Below are 19,548 nucleotides of genomic sequence, written 5' to 3'. Positions count from 1 at the left end.
TCCTCCAATGACTCTGCCTTCAGCCACGACCCCCTGCCATTGGGGCCCAGCCCCTTCCCCTTCCCTGGGGTACAGACGTGAGCAGGGGCCTCCTGGCTCAGCCACAACCTAAGCACTGTTTGACCTTGGCAATCCGGGGGCCCTGACCTTGGGGTGCCATTCCAGATCTCTGGCTCCACTCTGGGGAGGTCGGTCCTTAGCCCGGGGGTCCAGTCGAGGCTTCCCGCTCTGGCCCCGGGTTCCCAGCCCGGAGTTCCCAGCCCTGTCCTTGGGGCTGGGCTGCCAATGTCCCAGTAGCCTGAGTGTTGGCGTCCTGCTTAGGGGTTTGGCTGGGCCTGCCTCCAGACTGCTTTTCTGAACCTGCTTCCCAACAGCAACAGAGGTTTGGAGATTGGAACCCTATGTCCCCAACGCCCCCACCCCGATCTTCCCAGCTCTCGGTGGAAGGAGCATTGACCTCTGTGCCCTGGGAGGCTGGGAGCCGAAAGCACAGACAAAATTGGCCTTTTTATAAATTATTGTTTTTTTAAATTAAAAAAAGAAATAGAGTCTTATTTTAACAATGAGTGTATAAAACATTTATATGGTTTTCAAAGTCAGAAAAAGAGAGCTATTTTGTTTATAACCTTAGGACTTCTTACTTAAGTTTAGGTAATTTTTCCCTTTTTATTACCAAAATCAATATATAATCAGAAGTGAAAACAATTGGAAAGAACAGAAAACTTTAAAATTAAAATAAGTCTATCTTTCCTAGCCCTACTACCAAAAATATTTTTCTATGCATATATATTTGTCATTAGATATAGTATATATTTAATGGGATCACACAACTCACATGCTTCTACTTTGCTCTCTAAGTTGATAATATAGAAACATTTTCACATATTTAAAAGTTACAAATGTTTTCTTTTCTTATTACACTGGCTAAAAACTCTCAGAATAATAATTTAGGTATTATAGCAGAAATCCTTGTCTAGACATATGGAAGGCCTTATCTATCATTAAGAGTTACAGGCAGTTCACTTCTTCATTGAAATGACAGAAGGCTGTTTTTGTGGTAGAGAAAAGTTTTCTACCTCTCTAGAAATGCCCACCACAGTCTTCACCATGCCCTGTGTTGAGTCTATACCGTCATCTGGAGATTAGCAAGTTCCCCATGCCAAAATCATTTTTCCTGTGCGGTTACCAGTTGGCTTGTGGTCTTTTAAAGGTTTTTCTCTAATAGACACCATTTAAGTTGCTGTGATTTGAATAGCTTATGGTTCCTGAACCCATACAGACATTTAGTCCTCAAAGTCATAAATTAATGGTACTGAGAGGGTAGAAACTTATGGCGTTCAGGAGGTGGGTCTAGTCGGAGGTCCTTAGATCATGAGGGCATGCTGTCAATAGGTGACTCTTGCAGATCAGTTATAAAAGTCTGAGCCTGACCCAGCCATTTTCTCTGTCTCCCAGCTCAACATGTGCTCCTTACTCTGCACACTCAGGCACTGCCATCCTCCAACCTCACTAGAGAGCTGCACCAATGGGGTCTGACTTAAAAAAAAAAAAAAAAAAAAAAAAAAGTTTTTCCTAAGCCTCTACTTGTCAGTCTCATTGAGTATTCTTAAACATTTCAAGAACGTCAGATCTGGGTCTGGCGCTGTGGTGCAGTGGGTTAATGCCCTGGCCTGAAGCGTGGGCATCCCACATGGACCACGGTTCGAGTCCCAGGTGCTCCTCTTCTGATCCAGTTCTCTGCTATGGCCTGGAAAAGCAGTAGAAGATGGCCCAAATCCTTGGGCCCCTGCACCCACGAGGGAGACCCGGAAGAAGCTCCTGGCTCCTGGCTTTGGATCGGCGCAGCTCTGGCCTTTGCAGCCATCTGGAGAGTGAACCAGTGGATGGAGGACCTCTCTCTCTCTCTGTCTCTCCTCTCTTTGTGTAACTCTGACTTTCAAATAAATAAATAAATCTTTAAAAAAAAATCAGATCCACATAATATTCTGGAAATTTTAGAGAAAATCCTTTCAAATTAAAGTAGTAATAATTCGAGTTTTAATGTAAAATGTCCCTCCATATGTCAACTTTAAATAGAGAGGACCTGGCTGGAGCCATGGCTCACTTGGTTAATCCTCCGCCTGTGGCGCCGGCACCCAATATGGGCACCGGGTTCTAGTCCCGGTTGCTCTTCTTCCAGTCCAGCTCTTTGCTGTGGCCGGGGTGGGGGTGGGGCCAGTGGAGGATGGCCCAAGTGCTTGGGCCCCTATACCTGCATGGGAGACCAGGAAGAAGCTCCTGGCTCCTGGCTTCAGATTGGCGCAGCACCGGCCTTAGCGGCTATTTGGGGGGTGAATCAATGGAAGGAAGACCTTTCTCTCTGTCTCTCTCTCTCTCTCACTATCTATAACTCTACCTGTCAAATAAATTTAAAAAGAGAGAGAGAGAGAGAGAGGACCCAAAGAAAGTGTTTGGCACAATCATTAAGATACCACTTGGGACACCTGCATTTCTTCAGAGTGTGTGGGCTCAAGTCCCAGCTCTGCTTCTTTTTCCAGCTTCCTGCTAATGCACACCCTGAGAAGAAGTGTCATCCACATGGAATCCAGATTAAATTCCTGTCTCCTGACTTGGACTTGGTCTAGCCTTAGCTATTGTGGGCATCTAGAGAGTGAACCAGCAAATGGGAAATGTCTGTTTGTCTGGCACTCTCTCTCTCTCTCTGTCTCTCTGCCTTTCAAGTAAACAAAGTACATTAAAACTTTCTAAGAGAGAAAAAAAGAAGAAGAGTATCTGAAATCATGGAATCATGGAGAATCTTCATTTAACAAAGGAAATTGGACAGAAGTCAAGGTTTTGGATGTGAGCGAGGGTGGGCAGTAGAGATAAATTCTCAAATTTATTGACTATCTCAAGGGAATGGAGGGAAAAATACTAGAAAAAATGCTTAAATGTTGATATTGTATGTACTCACGCCTCTGCTGCTTGTCAGTTAACGTTTTCAATTTTGAATTGTTCTATGTCTTTTATCTTCCCATTGAGGAGAAAAGGAATGTCTTCTGGGGGTGAGGGAGGGGAGTGGTGAGCAGAGAAGTAGGAAGGGAGTGGATTTTGTCCTTGAAATTATGTGACAGCATTTCCAAAATATGTCAGCTGGAATAGATCCCTTCTTAGCAAATGCTTAAAAATAATTAATTGGGAGCATGAAACTTTCATTCATAAATATGAGAAACTTCTTTTGAAAACCATGTTTTGATAGGGAAGAATGTGTGATTTGTATTTGTGGGAAAGGAAGAAATTTTAAATCTTTCAATTTGTGATTAAATGCGTGATCTGTGAAAACATTTTTTTAAAAATTATTAGCTTTATCTATTCCAGAATGATCTGTGATTCTCAAGTATACTAAAATAAGATAGATTCCATCCAAGGAAAGTTAAATGCTACCAAGAGTCAAATCATGTCTCAAACCATAACTTTTTTTTTTTTTTTTTTTTTTTTTTTTTTTGGACAGGCAGAGTGGATAGTGAGAGAGACAGAGAGAGACAGAGAGAAAGGTCTTCCTTTGCCGTTGGTTCACCCTCCAATGGCCGCTGTGGCCGGCGCGCTGCGGCTGGCGCACCGCGCTGATCTGAAGCCAGGAGCCAGGTGCTTCTCTTGGTCTCCCATGGGGTGCAGGGCCCAAGCACTTGGGCCATCCTCCACTGCACTCCCTGGCCACAGCAGAGAGCTGGCCTGGAAGAGGGGCAACCGGGACAGAATCCGGCACCCCGACCGGGACTAGAACCCAATGTGCCGGCGCAAGGCGGAGGATTAGCCTAGTGAGCTGCTGCGCCAGCCTCAAACCATAACTTTTTTTCAGAATGGTTTTTTCTGTAAATTTTCTCTGTCAAGAAAATTATGATCTGGATGGACTGAATCAAGCAAGGTGTCAGGGAGTGAAAAAAAGAAATACTTAAAATGAAATATACCCAAGAAACTAGCAAGAACTGTCTCCCATATGTAGATTCTAGTGGAAGAAATAAAGGTAGAAGGAGTATTGAGTCAGCTAAAAATTCTGCCTTGAGACATCTGCCTCCTTTCCAGACCTGGAAAGGATTTACCACAACTCCCATTTTAGTCAAATCCCTGTGCTAATTTTCCTTAATTAATTTGTATAATTTCAAGTTTTGTAGCTTTTATACTACATATCTTATTTTAAACCCAAAAATATAGTGGTAAAAGTACATAATATAAGAGAAATAAAAGACATAATATCTCTCAATATGGACATTTATTTTATTTTGCCAATTAAAATACAAAAACGCTTATTGCCGAAATAAGTTTTGTTTCGGCTTAATTCTGAAACACAGTCACTTGTTTTATCACCATCATAATCATGCAAATTGTTACAGAAAAATGTATTTAGAAAACATGAAAAGGGCATATTTTAATCCATGCAAAAAGTCAGTGACTGAAATTTCTTAAGATTATAGTTTTCTAAATTTTCTATTTGTATTTATTTTAAAAATTATACAATCTGTGCCTGGGCATTTGACATAGCAATTACGACACCTGGGTCCCAAATCAGCCTGCCTGAGTTCAAGTCCTGCCTCTGTTCCCAACCCCAGCTTCCTGCTAATGCTTCCTGGGAGATAGCAGGTGATGGGTCAAGTGGTTAGGATCTTGGAAGACCTCTCTCTCTCTCTCTCTCTCTCTCTCTCTCTCTCTCTCTCTCCTTTTTTCTGTGTGTAACTCTGACTTTCAAATAAATAAATAAATCTTAAAAAAAAAAAAAAGGAATCTTATTGGATAGACATTGCCGGAGGCACATATGGAGACAGCTTTTAATTTCAGCGTAAAGAAAAGTTTTCTATTACTCTAAGGTATCCCAAAATGGAGTTACCTGAGAGGTGGTGAGTTCCTTGTTACTTGACTTTTTAAGGTACAAATCAGCTAAGGATAGGCGAAAGATGGTAGAGGTCATTTTACCATTGGAGAGGGGATTGACTAGATGGCTTGTGAATTTTCTTCAATGCTGAGCTTACATGACTCCTGCACTCACAACAAGGAAAGGCAAAGGTATCTCCAGTGCTGAACAAGGGAAAAAATTCTTACCAGGAATGGATACATTTTTACCTCCATAGGAGGACTATAACAACAGAAAATGTCCATACCAGTTTAGGTAATCCTGCCCTTTGTATATTTCCATATGTTTTAAGATCTTACATTGGCTTCCAACACAGACCTTGTTGCAGGATGAAAATTGCTGCAATTAGCTAGCTTGATTATTCCAGTCACTTGCCAGTGAACTTTCTTAGGGAAATCAATGAAGCCAGCACCCAGGTTAATCAGCATTTTCTGGGTTTGGTTATTGCAGCTCAGCCTAATCAGGCTGAAACACGTAATAAATTTTCCCTTCTGGCCTGAAGAGCGGAGAACCAGCTCTGAATTTCAGTGACCCATCAGTGTACCTTCCACCTGCTTAAAGCAGCTGAATTCACATGTGCTGGGGGACAAGTTGGTACTTTGTGTCAGTGTCTCCACTCCCCTTAATTTATAATCATATTAATAATAATAACCACAGCAGTGACAACGGAGAACATAATGTAACAAAATGAGCTATTAAGAATTGAACCAATTGTGTTTTAACTTGATTTAGTATTTGCTGCTATAGACAATCAGGAAGGTAAAAAGAATAACATTCTCTTTTTCCTCGTTAGTTTGCCAAGTCCTTGGGTTTCTAGGGGCTAGGAGCCAGGACATTTTACGTGGGAAATGTGCAGCTGGACTCTTAACTTTGTTTGTAGGTTGAAAGGGGTAGATTCTCAGGGTATTAGAAAAACAAGAATTTGTTTTCCTTGAGGATATGGAACTGAGCCTGCTCATGCCAGCCCCTCTGGGATACAGAATCTTGAAGGGATTGGGTGCTGGGAAACTGGCAGTCTGAGCACTGAGGCTTGTGAGCCTGCAGGAGGAGCCCTGAATTTCCCCCAGATGAAATGCAGTGATGTCAGTACTGCCCTCCAGGGAAGGTCTCCTGTGCCTCACACCTCTCTACCTTCTCTCCCTTTTACTCTCCACCCTCCATCCCCACACACTGCTGGACAGGCTGACTTCTAGCTAGAAGAGGCATCAACAGGAACAGGCCCGACAGTGACATCGTGTGGTCATCAGGAGCAATAGCAGCAGAGACATGCAAAGCCTGGGAAACAAGAGATGGTGAGCTTTACAATCTGGTAGAAGTTTGCAATCTAGGAAAGGGGAGGGTAACTAAAATAACTAATAATAGACTTTCCACCAATGGTGACATGTGTAGGAGTAAACTCTTCTAGTTGAATCCATGAAAATAAAATATTTGACACTATTTGAGCTGGAGTATCAAGGTGTACCCCATGCATGTAACTCTAGTCCCACTGTTAATCCCAGTGTCTTCACCTCACTCACACTGCAGCCATTGTTTGGATTGTTAACCTGCTTTCTCCAGAGCTCGTAATGAGAAGGCCTTTCTCATTCCTGTGTGTATTTGGCTTGTATGTGAACTTGTTACCCACCTCCTCCTACTAGAATTTAACTCTGTAAAAGCAGGGATCTTGCCTTTCTTATGTTGCCACTGTATTGGGCACTCTACTTAGGTCACTTAACCTTGAACATTCCTTTGGGGGCTAGCATTATTTCCTTTTATAGAAGATGTAACTGAGAATCCAAACTATGAACTATTGAGTTTGACTACCCCTGACCATTCCTGTTGTTCATTTCATTATTTACTTCTTCCACTATTTCCTTAAATATGCCCCACTTTTCCTCCTTTGGAGTGGCCAAGTCTTTGCTTTCAAAATAACTTGCACAGAACTATCATAGCATTTACATCATTAATTCTAATTACTGATGTTTTTATCTCCTTCTGAAAACTCTCAACTCTTTGAATGCAAGGATTACTTCATCTTAGTGTTTGCAAGACCTAAATAGTCTAGAACATAGGAAGTATTCAAAAATGCTTTTATGTGGCAGTAGGTGAATGAAGGGGAAAGGGACTATTCTCCCCATCATGGCCACTCCCTCCTGATTCTCACTTCCCTTCTTCTGTGATACGCTGCTCTCCTGCTGCAGGTAACTCTCCCCAGAGCCTATGAGGGTCTATTGTGTGCCAGTGACAGTCTTTGGTGTGGGACAAACAGAAATGAATAAAACAGTCCTTCTGCAGAGGAGCTAGAGTTGACTGGAGTCAGGTGGGGAGAGTAACCACAAATAAGCACAACCAGTGCAGGTGCACTTATAGGTGTGCAAATGAGCTCCAAACCAAGAAAAAGAAGTGCATGGCCCTATAACAGGTGTGCTTTGCTGAGTTCTACAGAGTTGTAGAATGACAACAGAGTATTAGCTCGATGTGACTCCACAGTAGCATGAGGGGAAATGGTAAAAGATAAGGTTACAAGGGGCCGGTGCTGTGGCTTAGCCGGTAAAGCTGCTGCCTACAGTGCTGGCATCCCATATGGGCGCCAATTCAAGTCCTGGCTGCTCCACTTCCTTTCCAGCTCTCTGCTATGACCTGGGAAAATAGTAGAAGATGGCCCAAGTCCTTGGGCCCCTGCACCCATGTGGGAGACCCGGAAGAAGCTTCCTGGCCTTAGATTGGCTCAGCTCCAGCTGTTACGGCCAACTGAGGAGTGAACCAGCGGATGAAAGACCTCTCTCTCTCTCCCTCTCTCTCTCTCTGCTTCTCCTTTTCTCTCTGTGTAATTCTGACTTTCAAATAAATAAGTAAATCTTTAAAAAAGATTTATAAAAAAGGCTATGAACATGGGCAGGGACTAACTCACAAAGGGCCCTGAAGATAACATTCATACTTCAGCCTCATTCTGAAGGTGATGGGGAGACACTGAAGGGTCTGAATCAGGAAAGTGATGTGCTCAGATTGGCACTTAAAATACTGATCAGATGAAAGAGGGGGCCTGAAATGGGGCAGTAGCCACAGCTATTAAGAAAACTGGGCAGATCACAAACATCAAATCAATAGGGTAACTGTTTCCTTGGGGGATGGGAATGAGGGAGGCTGAGCCAACAAAGACTCCAAGGTTTCTGAGTGAATGATGGAGCCATTCACTGGTAGAGAAAACACAAAGTGGGGAGAAAGTTTGAACCAGGCCTGGTAGGGTGTGCCACATAGTAAGTATTCAATAAATAGCTGATGGCTTGAAATGGAACTTAACTAAAGGAAGATCGATCACTACTTCTAGAATACTTTTCCACTGCAGCTCAAGACAGTGATCTGGCTGGTATGCAGCAGCCAGGAGAAGCCAGAGAGTGAATGTCAGCTGGAAAGGACCCAAAGTGAATCCCGGAAAGCTCAACTTCCAGGAGGTGGCAGAGGAAGAAGAGACTAAGAGGAAAACCATGAGTGGACAGTTACTGAGCACTTGCAGCAAAGCTGGGTCTCAGTGGAGCTTCAGCTGCAGCATGGCTGCCACAGGCCCTGTTTGTGAAGTTGAGGGTAGAACCCAGGAGCAGGAGGAAGAACGGAAGGAGAAAGAGGAAGAGGCGGCAGCAGCGGGTGCGTCCCCCGGCAGGCAGGCCCAGGACTCGCCCAGGGCTTCTCAGCCTCTGCAGAGGAAGGTCCAGAATGAGGGCCCCGCGGAGGCCCACCTTGGGGTGCACCCCCTGCAGAACAGGTAGGCTCTGTGGTTCTTTAAGAATGACCGCAGCCGGGCCTGGCAGGACAACCTGCATCTCGTCACCAAGGTTGACACCGTGGAGGACTTCTGGGCAGTGTACAGTCACATCCAGCTGGCCAGCAAGCTCTCCTCCAGCTGTGACTACGCCCTGTTCAAGGATGGCATTGAGCCCATGTGGGAAGACAGCAAGAACAGAGGGGCAGCCTGGCCAAGCAGCAGCGCCACAGCGAGCTGGACCGACTGTGGCTGGAGATGCTGCTGTGTTTGATAGGGGAGAGCTTTGCGGAGCACAGCAGAGAGGTGTGCGGGGGCAGTGCTCAACGTCTGCACCAAGGGAGACAAGATCGCCGTGTGGACCAGGGAGGCCGAGAACCAGGCGGGTGTGCTGCACATCGGGCTGATATACAAAGAGTGCCTGGGCCTCTCCACCAAGACCATCATCAGCTACCAGGCCCATGCCAACACAGCCACCAAGAGCAACTCCCTAGCCAAGAACAAGTTTGTGGTGTGAGGACACCGGAGCCTCTGACTGCCGTGGTGGGGATGGGAGGCAGGGGGCTCGAGCCTTACCCATGCTGTGAAAATAAATAGCTTGACACAGGAAAAAAAAAATTTCTTTCTTAGCCCTGGATGCTAAGAAATTAACTGAGTGTCTGGAAGAGGAAAGTGAGCAGCAAGTGGCCATCATATGCCACTGGGGAGGGGGGGGGGGGATCAATTAACACTGAAGCCACATTCCCCAATCCAACATGGTCTTAATCCACCCTACTGCCTTCCCAACTCCACCCTCACCCCTGCACACGGAGCCTGGATTAGAGGAAATTACTTTTATTGAGCTTAGCGCAAGCAAGAGTGAGGAACCTGGGAGGGCCAGTGCAGGCTGTGGGTACAGGATTCGCTCCTTATTTGGGCGTGAGTGCAGCACTCTCAAAGAATTTACTTTGCGACAAGGCACAGACACAGAGAGGGCAGGCAGCACCAGCCCTAGGCGGCACTCTGTATTTCCAACTGAGCCGCTTCGGCAGCCCCAGGTCTCCCGGGATCTTCCTCGGTGTCCTTGGGAGGGTCTGGCTCCACAGCGGCCTCCAGCGCAGGTTGGGCTTCGGGCTGGCTTTCAGCACGGCGGCCTGGCCCAAGGCGGGGCGGCTTGACGGGCGTGGCCGACGGCGCTGCAGGGCCTTTCCGCCCAGAAAGGGCCCTTCTCAGGCTCTGGACCTTCTCCAACCCCGTGCGCCGCAGCCGCCGAGCCCGGGACTCCACCGGCTCCTCATCCGAGCTCTCGCCAACTTCGGCCTCTGGCTGCTCTGGGCCCGGCTCGGACTGGTCGGCCAGGGCCAGGGGCTCTGGCGCCTTCTGGAAGGCACTGGCTGGGATCTCAGCCTCCTCCTGCGTGTGACAGACACAGCATTGACCCAGCAGCCACTTACCCCGGATAGCCCAGACACTTGCTCAGATGCGCAAGGATAACCCGCCCCGCCCTTTATCTTGGCAGCTGGAGGGAGAAAGAAAAGGCAGAAGGGGAATGGAGGGAGGCGGGGGGAGGAGCTGCGAATGAACTGCCTTGGTTTGTCAAGCAGTTGGGAGCCACACAGAAGCTTGACATCAGGCTAGCGGCCTCGTGGGCACGAACTGGAGCGGGCGGAGAATTGCACGGGACGCACTTCTACCCCCGTTATCTCCACTGGGGGATGGGCTGGACTTGGACCATATCCCGCGGACATTCCTGAGCTTTAAGCTGGGCGACCTGGCAAGGCCAGGCTGCACTCGGGCGTGGGAGAGAGAAGCGGGACTTCGTTGTGGGAAGTCGGCGCGACTCTGGAAGTTTGTTCCACAGCTTCGCTCGGCGGGCGGGGTCCGGAATGTGGGTGGGGTAGGCAAATTGGGGAAGGGGTGGTCCCCAGATGGTGGCCCGGAGGCGGGAAGAGGCCCCGGATTGGGGGACGCCTGAGGTCACTGACCTTGAAGAGCAGGACGTGGAGCTTCCCGCGCGCCACCAGCAGCCCGTGGTTGGCCTCCAGCCGCTGCATCTGGGCGGCACGGCGCACCGCGCGCTCCTGGGCGGCGTCGGCGTGCGAGCCCACGCGCTCCGCCTTGGCCAGAAGCTGCGCCAGCGTGTTGCTGGTGGTGTCGTGGCTGCGACTCAACGCGCCCAGGCCGCTCTGGATGCGGCGCACCGAGCCCGCCAGGCCGCCCTGCCGCTGAGCCAGGCCTCCCTGGCGCTCGCGCAGCGCCTCCAGCATGGTGGCCAGCTTCTCCAGCAGGGTCACCACCGTCACGGCGTGCACGGGACCCTTCACCGGCGACCCAGGCGCAGGCCCGGGCTCCAGCGCGCTCTCCCCCATGATCCCAGACCGCCCTGCCTGCTCTCCCCGCGGCCGCTGGCTGCGCTCTGGGCTGGGGCCGCCTTTCCCCGACTCCTCCCCAGCCCCTGCCGTGACTCAGGCAGGCGGAGTTGGCCTTTGCAGGCGGCGGGAGAGCGAGGGGCGGGATGTAGGAGCAGGGTCCTTTGGAGGCGCTCCCCCTGCTGCTGCCCCGCCCCAGGACCCGCGGGGAAGCAAGTTGGCCCAGAATCGGCCCCCCGCGAACCCTCTCGCTGAGTCTGCCTCCCCTCCCCCGTCCCAATTCCCTAGTGTGCCTTTTTCTGGAACGTACCCTTCCCACGGCAAAGGACGACGAGTCACGGAAATTTTTATTTATTGCATCGAGTGGGCAGAGAAACTATGTTAGCAAGGCAAAAGGATAACCAGAATGGCGGCCGCCCGCCCGCCCTCGGCTTCCCACGTAGCTGAAAGTCGTGTTTGCGCGGCCCCCAGGCTGGGCGCGGTGGGCAGGGAGGCCCTGGAATGTTCCGCCGCCAAGCGAGAACTCTCCTGGCTGAGTCCCGAGTCCTGACTGACTGCGCAGGGAGCGGGCGGGGCATCCCCTGGTATTTTCTAACAGTCACTGCCAGGGTTTAGCCGCCGGCTTTGTTTCTTGCGTCTCTGTTTTTTCCTGCTGGGTAGAATTACCCTGTTTTCTTTCTCGAATTCTCTTTCTTTGGGCGTCAAGGGTAAAGCTCAGCAGCGCCTGCCTCACGCACCTCTAACTTGGAGGACAAACGAGAAAGCTCTTCCTTTGAAAGGTTGTAAAGAGTTAGATTAGGTGCTGGGATGTCTGTTTTGCTGGGAGTTGACTGTGGCTCCTGCCTGATGCTCCACCCAACCAGCTCGGGACAGGAGCTTACAATTTTGTGCCTACTGAGAGTGAGGGTTTGAAAATGCCGCTGCAGCAGAGGGGAGTGAGCCTGAAGGACCAGGTTAACGAGGCGGATCGCGAATTGACGCCGTTAGTTTGGAAAACCCTGTGCCTTATCTAGCAATGCTCAGCAAGCTGATCGCAGTCTCCTGGCTCTGACACTGATCCTGAGACCTCTCGCCCTGTTTGGCTCCTCACCCAGGCTGTGGGGGGCACTTGACAAGACTCTGGAAGAACTCGGTGTCAGAGGCCAAAAGGCCCTAAAGCCTGACTTCCATAGAATCACAGCAAAGAATGGGCCAACAAACGCCGGATATCTGTCAATGCTAAAATAATACAAGGTCATAGAGCCTGTTCCCTCTAACTAGAGAAAATGAATGCTCTTAGGAACGTGGTGGGAATCGCCGTCTCTCCCAGTGTACCCACACTTGTTCAGAGAGACCAGTCAGCGATGGGCCAGTTAGATTTCCAGACTAAGGGAACCAAAGCACCAACTTAGACTGTTCTCAATAACAGGAAACCCAATTCAAACAAGTGGAAAATATTCTGGTAGAGTGATGATTAAGTGGGCTACAGTTCTCTCGGTCCTGTGTGCACCACCCACCGCAGCACCACCACCACCACCTGATGTCAGTTTTATTCTCCCACTGGTAGTAAGATAGCTGTGGCAGTTCCAGGCCACACATATCTTAACAAGATACAGAATAAAGAGGAGACCATCTTAAACTTCAAGACACTGTTGTTCCAAAAGCCTCCAGAATCTCCTCTTGCCTGGATTCCAGATACCACTTCCATGGCTAAGAAAGTGTCATGCATTGAAAGGCTTACACCCGAGTTCCTTACCCAATCATAAGAGAGCTATTAAGTACCTTTTAATAAATTAGACTTACTCCTGGAGCAGGGTTTGTTCAGCTTCTCTGGGGGCATATGGGTGCTATAAGAAACTATATTTATCTTTTTTTTTTTTTTTGACAGGCAGAATGGACAGTGAGAGAGAGAGACAGAGAGAAAGGTCTTCCTTTACCGTTGGTTCACCCTCCAATGGCCGCTGCGGCTGGCACGCCGCAACCGCGCAACACGCTGATCCGAAGCCAGGAGCCAGGTGCCTCTCCTGGTCTCCCATGCGGGTGCAGGGCCCAAGCACTTGGGCCATCCTTTACTGCACTCCCGGGCCACAGCAGAGAGCTGGCCTGGAAGAGGGTCAACTGGGACAGAATCCAGCGCCCAGACCGGGACCAGAACCTGGTGTGTCAGTGCCGCAGGCGGAGGATTAGCCTATTGAGCTGTAGCCCCGGCCCTGTATTTATCTTAAAAATCTGGTACTGCTAGGAGTGGTTAGAGGGTCAAAAATATCTACCACAGGAAATCTTTCAGTGCATTTGAAAGAACTACTTGGGTAATTTTCAAAGACCTGCTAAATATCTATGATTGTGTAACAAGGAGGACCTTAAAGCTTAGCAATAGAGCCAATATTGATTCTACTAGCTTTATCCCCAAAACTTCAAGTGTAAAATATGTAGGAACTGACTGATATTGGAAAATGGAAGCCCGTGAGATGAGTAGAAATAACATGGGCCCCCTAGAAGGACGCCTGCGTCAACAAAGCCCAGATAGAAATTGTGGTAAGGTGACCTTGGTCATTCCCAGGAAGAGTCATGTAGCAGTGTCTGGTGAAGGTGAAAAAAGAAAACAAGGATGTAGAGGGATACCCTCTGTTAAAAGATAAACTTAGGAGGGTAGTGCTGTGGCACCTGTGGTGCTGGAATCTCATAGGAGTACCAGTTCAAGTCCCCACTGCTCCACTTCTGATCCAGCTCTCTGTTAATGACCTGGGAAAACAGTGGAAGATGGCACAAGTGCTTGGGCCCCTACACCCATATGGGAAACCTGGTTCATGGCTCTTGGCTTTGAATCAGCCTAGCTCCGGCAGTTGTGGCCATTTGGGGAATGAACCAGTAGATGGAAGACCTCTCTCTCTGCCTCTCCCTCTCTCTGTAACTCTTTAAAAAATAGAAGATAAACTTAGACATTCAGTTTTTAAAGAGTTTATTTGAGCAAAAAAATTGATTCATGAATTGGGTAGCACTCAAGACCACAAGAGGTTCACAGAGCTCCTCCACAGCAGCTTTCGTCAGCTGAATGTGGAAGAACTGTGCGCCAAAATAAACCTCTTCCTCTAGAAAGTTGGCCACTTCAGGTATTTTATTATAGTAATGGAAAAACTACTAGCATGGAGATCATTTGGGGGTCCCTACAGTATCAACATACTGTAATGTCGATGATGATTAATCAGTGGGTATACAGATGCCCCTTGACTTATGATGGGTTACATCCCAAAAAACCCATTGTAAGTTGACATTATTGTCATTCAAAAACACATTTAGTATGTCTAACTTATCGAGCATCATAGCTTAGCAACACAGGGCACTTTAGAGGGTTGCTTGTTTACCCTCATGATCACGTGACTGAGAGCCATGCTCACTGCCCCTGTCCAGCATTGCCGGAGAGTATCTTTCTGCACATCACTAGACTGGGAAAAGATCAAAATTCAAAACTCACAGTATGATTTCTACTGGATACATATTTCTTTTGCACTATCATTTGGTTCTAAAAATTCCAAATGAGGACATTGTAATTTAGGGATGGTCCATGTGGTTTCCCAGGCTATCAGAACAAAGGACCATAAACTAGGCAGCTTAAAGCATAAGAAACCTGTTTTCTTCTGAGACCAAAGTTGAGAAGTCTGAAATCAAGGGCGTGGCAGGGCCATGTACCTTACAAAGCTTCTGGTGATGAGTGTTCTTTGCCTCTTTTAGCTTCTGATCACCCTCAAGGGGCTCATAGTTCTGAAAGTTCAAGTTAAAGATTGTCCAGTCCCAAGGATTAGGCATCTGGCGACATCAGCAAATAGCAATGGTAGAGCCATGTGTGGAGGAAGAATCACACAAATCAGGAAGCAAAGAGAGCATTTGGGCCCAACTCAGGCTTTCCTATGAGAACTGCCTTCCAAGGACACAGCCCCATTGACCTAAGGACCTTCAACTAGCCCCCTCTCCTAAAAATCATAATTGTATGAAGTATCTGCCCTCTTAGTACCATTAACTTTTGACTTAGCGGTTTAATTATCTTGTGTGAGTTTGGGAGCCAGTCCAGTTCAAACCATAGCAGCTTCTCCAGTTATTTCTCTGCAGTGTGAAATTCTCTGTAGGAAAAATTAATGGAACCTGAAGAGTCTCACAGAGGCCTCAGGTCTCATCTTTCCTTCCGACTTACAAGGCCCAAGGGCTCCGAAAATGATGCCCCAAAGTTTGGCTCTTTGGCATGCTGAGTACTCTGAACTAGGAGAGGTGGCAAGAGCTCAGAGCTAGATCCCTCTGACTTTCTCCTATTCTCCTATATCCCCCTTGCTTTTCTCTCTCCTAAGCAATGCAGAGAAATCAGAGCTCCTGTTCTCTAAAATAAATTTTAGAAATTAGAATTCCTCTCCCCCCAGACAAGCTCTAAAACCTAAAAAGGCTACTCCCTTTCCCTTCTCCCTTGAAGATCCTCATTCCAGAGAAGTTATGCTCCTTACCCAAGAGAATGGAATGCTGGCATCACAGAGAGGCCAAGAAGATCTGGACAGGCAGGGATGGGTTTCACTCCTCAATCTATTACCATTGGATTACACATTTCTAAATAACTGTCAATCATCAAACCTAAGCCTAAATATACAATGAAACTGGGTAACACTGTAGTGTAGCAGGCTAAGCCACTGCCTTAAGCACCAGCATCCCCTATGAGCACCAGTACAAGTTTTGGCTGCTCCACTTCTGATCCAGCTCTCTGCTAATGTGCCTGGGAAAGCAATGGAAGATGGTTCAAGTGCTTGAGCCCTTGCCACCCAAGTGGGAGACCCAGAAGAAGCTCCCAGCTCCTGGCTTCAGCCTGGCCCAGGTTTGGTCTGGCCCAGATCTGGCTGCAGAAGCAGAAAGATGTGATACCTTTCCTACCCATCATAAGGGTCAGAGCTGACCCTGTTATAAAAAAAAACACAGGTTAACAAGAGAAAGGCATAACAGAATTATTTAATCAAAATTTTATGACACAGGAGACTTCAGAAATGAAGACTCAAGATTTGAAAGGCAGAGTTACAGAGAGGCAGAGAGACAGAGAGAGGTCTTTTAGCCACTGGTTTACTCCCCAAGTGACTGTAACGGCCAGAGCTGGGCCAATCCAAAGCCAGGGATCAGGAGTTTCTTCCAGGTCTCCCGCATGAGTGCAAGAGCCCATGCATTTGGGCTATCTTCCAGGCCATTTCAGAAAGCTGTATCAGAAGTGGAACAGCCAGGACTCCAACTGGTGCCCATATGGCATGCCTGCACTACAGACAGCGGCTTTACTTGCTACGCCAAAGTGCTGGCCCCCACTTTTTTTAAATTTTATTTTATTTGAAAGGCAGAGACAGACATAGTTCCTACCTGCTGGTTCACTCCCCCAAATGCCTACATCAGCCAGGACTGGGCCAGACTGAAGCTGGGAGCTGGGAACTCAATCCAGGTCTCCATGTGGAAGGCAAGGACACAATCCCTTGAGTTATCACTGCTGCTTCCCAAGGTCTGCTTTAGTGGGAAACTGGAATCAGGAGCTAGAGCCAGGGATCAAACCCAAGCAGTCCAATATGTGATGCCAACATCTTAACTGCTAGGCCAAATGCCCAAGCCGAGGATTTTTGACCAAGGCAATGCTTTCAGCATCTGAGAATTATACTGATTTTCAAATACAATTGCTGTTTTATTACTGGATATAAGTAGAAGGATTCTCCAGAGGTTGCTGGACTTTTGCAATCAAGGTGTTTGTATTTGGACTGCTTACATTGGAACTCATTGTCTCTTATAGCCTAACAATGTCTGATTATTAATGGAAAAAATAATGTGAAAAATAATTAGAAATGTATGTGTGTTCATTGTACAAGAAACATCCCTGATCCTCAGTTTCAGCTGCCCAGACAAAAAATGAGGCATCCTCTAAGGACTTAACCTTTGAATAAAAATTAACAATGCGAGTCCCAGACAGAGCAAGCCATTAAGCAGGGATTGAGCCTCAGTGGACAGGCACTACCTTCCACCCTTTGTCACAGACATCCTGCCTACGGAAGGGGTAAGGCTACTCCACACAATGAAAAAGCTCTGTGCCACTAACAATTAAAATCACTGTAAGTTTGAGGCAAGAGGAAATGAGAATTTGTCCTGACTCCAGAAATCAAAATATCCAGAATGATGGACGATTGTGGAATGGCATATTATGACCAAGTAGTTTGGGGATCTCTTTTATGGTGAGAATTAGGAATATTATTCACTCAAATGGCCATTTTTGTATTTTACATTTTAATGGGTTGAGGAGGGCACCCTCAAAATATATGTGCAAGTTCTAATCCCCATACCTGTGAGTGTGACCTCTCTTGGAAATAGGTTCTTTGCAGATAAAATTAAATTAAGGATCTTGAAATGGCATCATTCTAAATTTAGGGGGAGCCCTAAATCCAATGTCTGGTGCCCTTATAAGAAGAAAAGAGAGGCTGGCACCGCAGCTCAATAGGTTAATCCTCCGCCTGCGGCAACGGCACACCGGGTTCTAGTCCCGGTCGGGGCGCTGGATTCTGTCCCGCTTGCTCCTCTTCCAGTCCAGCTCTCTGCTATGGCCTGGGAAGGCAGTGGAGGATGGCCCAAGTCCTTGGGCCCTGCACCCACATGGGATACCAGGAGAAGCACCTGGCTCCTAGCTTCGGATCAGCACGGTGCACTGGCTGCAGCACAACGGCCACAGAGGTCATTGGGGGGGTGAACCAACGGAAAAAGGAAGACCTTTCTCTCTCTGTCTCTCTCTCTCTCACTGTTCACTGTGCCTGTCAAAAAAAAAAAGAAGAAGAAGAAGAAGAAGAAAAGAGAGGACACAGAGGCACAGCAAGGAAGACGAAATGAAAACAAAGTCAGAGATTGGAGGACAGCCACAAGCCTAGGAGAAGCTAAGAGAGTCATGGAATGGATTCTCCCTCAGGGCTTTCCAAAGATGCATGGCCTTGCTGACACTGGTATTTGTAGCTCTGCCCTCCAGAACTGTGAGTACATATTTTTCTGTTGTTTTAAGCCACTAAATTTGTGGTGTTGTATCCAGCTGAGCAGCTCAAAACTCTTTATTGTGGCTCATTTCTATTTAAAGACCCTAAAAGCTCCAGATGTTCTCCAAAGTTGTCTTTCTAGTTTTCAGTCACATTCCAGGGAGAGGTCCAGGCACTACTGCAAGAGCAATGCCTATGCAGGTGGGTCAGAGAATTTCCTTTACTTCATTTTAATACTAGATATCTGACACAGGAGGAGCTTAACTTTCATTACCATTATATGCAACCTTGTGGTGGAGAATGTTTCTGAACTCTTTCCTGCATGGACATGCACCCACCCCTACATGCGATGACAAGCCCTTGCCCTCTTACCTATTCATTTCTCCCTAAAATAAAAGATACCTGCCACTGGTTCTGTAGGGTTTGTCTCCCCAAACCTCATGCAGCTATTTAAACTCTGATGTGCTAACATCAATGGTTGATGGATTAAGGATGGAGAATTGATCTAATGATGGTATCCCTCAAGGGGTGGGACCAATAGGAGGTCTTTGGGTCAATGGGGCATGCTTTTGGAGGGTAATTCTCATAAGTTGTTTGACTGCCAAAATTCAGGTTCAGCTTAGGTTCTCTCTCTCTCTCCCTTTCTGGCTCATAATATGACCATGACCACACTGGCCTTAACTAGCCTCCATCAGGCACTAGATTATGGGGATACCTGATCCTATAATCTCCAACTGAATAAAGTGAAATAAACCTTTTCTTTCCCAAAGAAGCTTCTCACAGATATTTTAGTTAAGATAACAAAAGGCAAACTAAAACAATACACATTTTCCCTGTTCATGAAGTCATTGTTTTGTAAATTATTTCCTGGGGTCTCCTTATTTGCTATAAATAAATTACTCTCTGTGACAACTCTTCCTGGTGATTTTGTAGAAATCTGTTATAGTGGCCCAAAACTAACACAGACCCCCTACTAAAATGATTAGGAGCAGAAAAACTACTTAGCAAGTACATCAATCAATTGGATATTTTGTACAATGCACAGTGAGTGCATCAGAGCACTATGCATGAAGATGAATTTGAGGTTGGGCAAGTGCCCAGAATTTTGGAGGATGTATTTGTTGCTGTAGCCAATGGGCAGAATGTGAAAGTTGGGCTCCTTCTCCCAAACTGATAGTACAAAAGGCAAAAAGCCTGGAAGTTACTCTTGATAGTCTCTGTTGAACCTCCTGTAACTTGAGGAATTCATTAGATTCTGGTCTCAGGAAGTCCTCCTCCTAGACTAAGTTTACATTCTTAAAACCCTGAGAAGCCACCATCAAAGAACTGCAGCCCTCCACCTTGAGCAAATGCAGATTTTTTTCAGCTACAGTCCCTGATCCAGGCATTTTGTCTCCCATATGATTAAGGACAGGGCAGGTCTCTGGAGAATGGTGTACCCCACCTTTCACAGGCAACCGTCTGGACTGGGAAATAGATGTGGAAAATGGACCTGACCAAAATGCCATGGGCAACAATTCCAGATGAGTGGTGGCTTACAGGAAATTTTACACAGCAGAGGTCCTGCAACAACTTTTATCTCAGCATAAG

The 19,548-nt window shown here is 47.2% G+C and overlaps 1 protein-coding gene and 1 pseudogene across 1 annotated transcript; one reads left to right on the top strand and one right to left on the bottom strand.

The window, feature by feature from the left end:
- Positions 1-8,349: 8,349 nt before the first annotated feature.
- On the top strand, positions 8,350-9,138 carry LOC133763779 (eukaryotic translation initiation factor 4E type 1B-like; annotated as a pseudogene).
- A 301-nt stretch (positions 9,139-9,439) lies between these two features.
- Positions 9,440-11,085, bottom strand: CAVIN3 (caveolae associated protein 3). Its single transcript, XM_062198150.1, has 2 exons — positions 10,586-11,085; positions 9,440-10,013 (listed from the first exon to the last, which is right to left on the bottom strand). The coding sequence occupies exons 1-2, from the start codon at positions 10,967-10,969 to the stop codon at positions 9,612-9,614; spliced, it is 786 nt and encodes a 261-aa protein (XP_062054134.1). The 5' UTR covers positions 10,970-11,085; the 3' UTR covers positions 9,440-9,611.
- Positions 11,086-19,548: the final 8,463 nt, after the last annotated feature.

The sequence above is a fragment of the Lepus europaeus genome, chromosome 7 (assembly GCF_033115175.1).
Source record: "Lepus europaeus isolate LE1 chromosome 7, mLepTim1.pri, whole genome shotgun sequence".
NCBI classification, from domain to species: domain Eukaryota; kingdom Metazoa; phylum Chordata; class Mammalia; order Lagomorpha; family Leporidae; genus Lepus; species Lepus europaeus.
This window is presented reverse-complemented; position numbering and strand designations above follow the sequence as displayed.

Bases quoted from the DNA above. Each gene is read 5' to 3' on its own strand.
- CAVIN3 (XM_062198150.1), bottom strand. From the start codon at position 10,969: ATGGGGGAGAGCGCGCTGGAGCCCGGGCCTGCGCCTGGGTCGCCGGTG. The intron at 10,014-10,585 runs GTCAGTGACCTC...TGTCACACGCAG, and splicing joins TCCACGTCCTGCTCTTCAAG to GAGGAGGCTGAGATCCCAGC.